General features: G+C 33.6%; 1 protein-coding gene across 2 annotated transcripts in view; it reads right to left on the bottom strand.

The window, feature by feature from the left end:
- Positions 1–1,648: 1,648 nt before the first annotated feature.
- VhaSFD (V-type proton ATPase subunit VhaSFD) overlaps positions 1,649–5,706 on the bottom strand; it is a 126,245-nt gene continuing 122,187 nt past the window's right edge. For both annotated transcript variants that reach the window (XM_017614774.1, XM_017614775.1), the window contains one exon: positions 1,649–1,837. In XM_017614774.1, coding sequence (XP_017470263.1) covers positions 1,753–1,837 — 85 coding nt within the window. In that variant the 3' untranslated portion in view covers positions 1,649–1,752. The remainder of the gene's footprint in view (positions 1,838–5,706) is intronic.

Genomic DNA, 5,706 nt, shown 5'->3' with positions numbered 1-5,706 from the left:
ATTTTTATCGATCAAGTTACACAATAGCAAAATAAAAGATGATCGACTCGATCAACAAATTTCTATTCTACTGCCAGTCGACACACGCAATAGGGGCCTTAGTTTCGCTGCTCAAACTGGTCGTTTAGGGGCTTTGGGTGTAGGTTCTATTATTGTGCCACTCAGAGCAAATCTAAGTTGACGGGTCACCGGACATTGACAAACAATTCTAGCCTTTTCAATATGAACGCCTTTTGAAACTAATATTCTAAAACGCTTTCGTGCACCTCCAGTGACTGTTATTTCGTCTGATGAGGATCTTATGTCTGAAAGTTGTTCACGGACAAATCGTTTAGCTAATGTACGATCAAAAGGTTCTTGAGATTCACCAGCTTCCCTGGCTAATGGTATGGCCTCGTCAAATTAAAGGCAGGATCGCCAATTATAGTCGTAATAATTTTAAAATAATTAAAATTGAGCTCTGTATACTTTTATGTAAGTTCTTTTGCTTTTTGAATAATGCAAATTTTTGAAAAACATAATTTACATTTCAAATTATTAACATTAAAATAAAATAAATTTAAAATTAAAGGTATTCACAAAACATATTTTAATCTTACACAGGCCCCAAAGAAATACCGGGAAACTGTACTGCACTAGCAAGGGAATAACCTTGTTGTCTGCAATCAGTACAGCCCGTAATGCGGGCATTCTGTTATCTTCTTGTAAGCTCTGGCTGGAGAACAACTTTGTCGGACGAGCTAATATAAGATGGTCTGCGGATCCTACTTGCAGGATAGCAAGACAAATCTGGCCTAAGCTGGACAAGCGTAGATCTCGCCCTCTACTCCACTTGGAGCGACCACTGTTGCGGCACGTTATTGGAGTTCTCACCGGGCATTGCCTGATGGGAATCCACGCTACTAGAATGGGTTTGCAGTCAAACGACTACTGCGTAGCTGCCGCGATGAGGAGGAAATCGAAATCGTGGAGCATGCCACTGTTCTGCTCTGGCGAGAGCTCGTTTTTATTTTTTTTTTTTATGAGTGAATCATTAGTTAATCAAAATACAGCTAACCATATCGTAATTAAAAAACGTAAGTGCGACAGTTATTATTTTACACGCTGTATATTTAGTTTGAAATTTCAGAATACTCTGTGTAATGGAAAATTATTTTATTCTTTTTAACGGGAAAAAAGTATGGTGTTTATTATTTAAAGGGGTATAATACATTCATTATTTACTAAATAGGCTACATACATATGTAGTATGTTTATCATACGGGCAGCCGAGATCACCTAACCTATACTAAAAACCCATCGGATTAGAGAGTTTGGGGCTGTATGCCAAGCGAACTAGGTAACATAAATAACATGACCTTTGATAATTTCAAAAAGGATTTAACAAAAATATGGTACGAAATATTAAACGAACTCGTCCGGGCCGCCTGCGAAAATTTTGAAATTAATGTTTAAAATATGTCGTAAATAGTTTATATTTTTATGAATGAATCATGAGTTAATCAAAATACAGCTTACCATATCGTAATTCAAAAAACGTAAGTGCGACAGTTATTATTTTACACGTTGTATATTTAATTTGAAATTTCAGAATACTCTGTATAACGGAAAATAATGTTATTCTTTTTAACGGGAAAAAAGTATGGTGTTTATTATTTAAAGGGGTATAATACATTCATTATTTACTAAATAGGCTACATACATATGTAGTATGTTTATCATACAGCCGATTTAACGCATTTTTTTGTCCATCTAAGCTTTGCCTGTGATTGGCGCTGAACCTCCTTTTTGTGGCTGGTTTTCATTTTCCTTCTCCAGTTGCTTACCCAGGTATTCCCTACAAAAATATAAATTTTAAGTACTTTGTTTGAAATAGAGAACATAAGTGTCGAAAAAGTCGGTTATGAATAACAACGCAATCTAAGTTGAATTATATTATGAATATCAACTATAGTTAAATGAAGTTAATAGAATTTTGAAGCTGCAAAATATGTGCACTTGCGTTCAAATAATTATCACCGAAATTCAAAATGATATTGTTTGCAACTTACGTTTATTTATTTATTTTTAATAATTTTCATTTAAAAATAATAAAAAATTACGGTTGATTTTTTTGGATTTTTTTTGTGCAGGGTGTTGCGCATTTTATTCCATATAACGGATCATCAAAATCTATTTTTATATGAAAAAAATCCGCAACACCGTCCACAAAAAAATTCTAAAAAATCAACGGTAATTTTTAGCGACTTGAAACGTGAACTTTATTATAGTAAAATTAAATGGACTACAAAACTGCATACCCGAAACTTTCCAAAATATTCTGACTAAAACTTGTAAATTTTGATAAACCTTTTTTTAAGTTTGATAAATTTTTTCAAATTTGTGCAAACTTTGAAACTATTATTTACGTGGTTTCTATTATAGATTGAACTATATTGTAATAAAAATTATTAAAAATAAATAAATAAACGAAAGTTGCAAATCAATATCATTTTGAATTTCGGTGGTAATTAGCTGAACCCAGGTGTATGTAGTTGAAAAAAGAAATCGGTTATCTCAGCCAAAGTTGCTGTGGCAACCATAAAAATAAAGTTGCCAATATAGGGTGTGATCAGAAATGTATCAAGCCAAAGCATCAGTCTCTTTTATTTCTAAACTATAACTGATGGAAAAGCATGCTTATGCAGATAAACTAGCACACAAATGCGCATAATAAGTTTGCCCTGACAGACGGCAGTATTGCGGATTAACGAGCCGCAGGATCGTGGGTTCGGGTCCCACGGCCAGTAGAATTTTCATTTATTTCGTTTTTATTCATTTATTTATGATTTCTATATTTTTTAACGTTTCTTTCAGTTAGTTGTTGACTTTTTAATAAAATTCAACTCTAAAAATTTAAATTAATAGTAAAATAAAAATTGTGATACAAAATAAAGCAAATGAAAATAAAATAAAGTAAAATTAAATGTATAAATCAAATAAAATAACAAATTGAATAAATAATAAAAACAAAAATTTTTTTGCAATCGCTCCAAACGAGGATCGAACCTGACAGCTACAGGCTTGTAGCTAGAGATGGGCACGGGCCTAAATTTTCAAGCCCGGCCCGGCACGAGTGCAAAATCAACTTTCAAAAACACGCACGAGCCCGCGCGTTAAGAATTTTAGTGAGGCCCGGCCCGGTCCGGCCCGGCACGACGGTACACGTCCCAGCCCGGAAATAAAGAGCCAACTTTTATTGTATGTATGTATACATACGTACATATTTTTAATTTTGTGTTTATGTATATATATTTACTTAAGCGAATCAATTTTTTACATCAAAGATTTTTATAATGGGCCGTATGAATAAAAAAAAGCAATTGCTTTTTCTTAAAATTTCAGACCTTTTACTCGATTTATTCAAACAAAAATGAAGTAACAGGTATGAAATTTTAAGAAAAAGCAATTGCTCAGTTTTTATTCATACGGCCCAATATATTTTCTGGGAAGTAGAAAAACTGGAAGGTAATTTATGTACAGATATGTAAACAAAAATACTAAGTATCTTCTTATCAAAAGTTTTAAATACATACATATGTACTACTTTTTTTTGTACAAAAACAAAAGCTTATCTAAATTTGTAGTATTAGCAACGGGCTTTTTCATGCTTATTCGTGCTTTTATGGAATTTTACTGACCGCCCATACACGCACGAGTTCGTGCTGACAGCAAATATTCCGGCCCGTACCCGCGGGCTTACGCAGAGGCCCGCCGGGCCCCTATCAAAGGACCGGCCCGTGCCCATCTCTACTTGTAGCACACAACTTTCACCACTTGGCTACCGCGGACGCAAAACCCGCCTGCTTTGTTTTTTTACTTGTACAAAAGACAACGGCCGGCCGTTTTTACCAGTGTTGTCATCGAAAATTCCCCGGATCCGAGTTAATTCCCAAAAATATCGTGCATTTGTTCGGCTGCTTATGCGCATTTTAAAGCGGAAAATGCATGAGTTAACGCAAATAAAGGCTGTTTATGCAAATAAGTTTCAATTCAGCATTTGACCGTGGTTGCGCATATTGGACATTTCCATCAATTATAGCTTAGAAATAAAACAGACTGATGCTTTGGCTTGATTGATTTCTGAACACACCCATAGCAACGCAATTGCGATCTCTAATACTATTTCCGCCACTGGCAACGCAACTCGGTTCGGTTGCCATTCTTAATCGACCCATTAGTTTTACGGCATAAATTACACTATGCTACGAAAAAAAAACCGAATACTCCAGAGGCATAACATAGTAGAAGTATGTAGGTAGGGTCAAATACAACGTATATTTTTATAGTTCAATAACCTACAATTTTTTTTATTACAAAAAGCCAATATTTTCCTACTTGATGCACTAATTTACTAATTCTATTATTTTTTTATCGGATTGTGAATGAGACGGAAAGAAAATTAATAGATTTACAAAAAAATTATGTTTGTAGATCTGTTGTTAAACTTATACGGCTTGTCGGGAGTGGTTATGGGGTAAACCAGAACCAATTTTCCTTTTTTATTTTTTCAGCTTTGACCATCGTATATTACAAAACCTTCGATACAAGTTGTCAAATGTGTGACATTAGGTGACAGGTAACAAGATGAACGGAAATAAGGTCAATTGACATTATTTTGCATTCTGGTTCAAAATCGAAACAAAGTCAAGGAAAATTTGGAAATAAAGTGAATGATGCTGATGATGTTTCCTCATTCAAATGGAACTAGCGTCAAAAATGCTTAAATTATGTCGATTCAAAGAAAAAAAGTTGTTCTTACATCGCCCGTGAGATATGAATGTTGTTACAATAAACATTGCCCCTTAAGTGTTATTCCCATAGATAAAAGAGGTTATTGCCAAATCCTCAGTGTGCTATTAATAAAAACACACAATCATGAACCACCACCAAATGATTTTATTGAAAAATTTAAAATTACGAATATAATAAAAACACGATGCGAAAAACCAAACGCAAAAAGAGCTGGAATGCGCGAAAAATATTTGAAGAAAGAATGTAGAAGTGATCCAGAACTTGCAAAACATGTTTAGTTTCCACAAAAATAAAGCGAACACTATTAAATTGGGGAACCAGTGGATTGCCGCCATGTCCAAAAACCCCGGAGGAAGACTGTTTTTAACTTAGCACATTTTGAACGAATTCGGAATGAAAAGAAACCAACCTTTTTATAAGGAAACAATTGTAGAAAAGGATTTTTCTTACACTGTATTCATGTCGCCGCCAACAATTTGTGACGAGTGTTGCCGCTGCCGCAAAATAAATTTACCAATATCGTTAAGAAATATTTACCAAATCCCGTAAAAATTTAGCAAGTTATTTAAATAATTTGGGCTTTTCTTACCAAGCTAGGTAAATTGGTTATAGAAATAAATAAAATAATGTAAAAAAATATTTTTTAAAAACAAGCTTTTATTTAACATGTACAATCAAAGGAATAAAATATAGTGTAACAAAAGATTTTTTAGCAAGAAAATTTTGTCAAAACTGCACCAAAATAATAAAATAAAATAAGTTAAGTTCTCGTTAAAGTTACTAAAAGCTATTTAGTGAAAGGAGTTACTCAAACTCTAATGAAAATTACTAACAATTTGTACTAATTTACTTCGTTTTTAAAAAAGCTTGTCGGCGAATTCAGCGTACATGCATAATTGGTTAGGTATGTAT

Source organism: Rhagoletis zephyria, unplaced genomic scaffold (assembly GCF_001687245.7).
Source record: "Rhagoletis zephyria isolate East Lansing unplaced genomic scaffold, Rhagoletis_zephyria_1.1 Rzeph_scaffold_00893, whole genome shotgun sequence".
Lineage (NCBI taxonomy): Eukaryota > Metazoa > Arthropoda > Insecta > Diptera > Tephritidae > Rhagoletis > Rhagoletis zephyria.
This window is presented reverse-complemented; position numbering and strand designations above follow the sequence as displayed.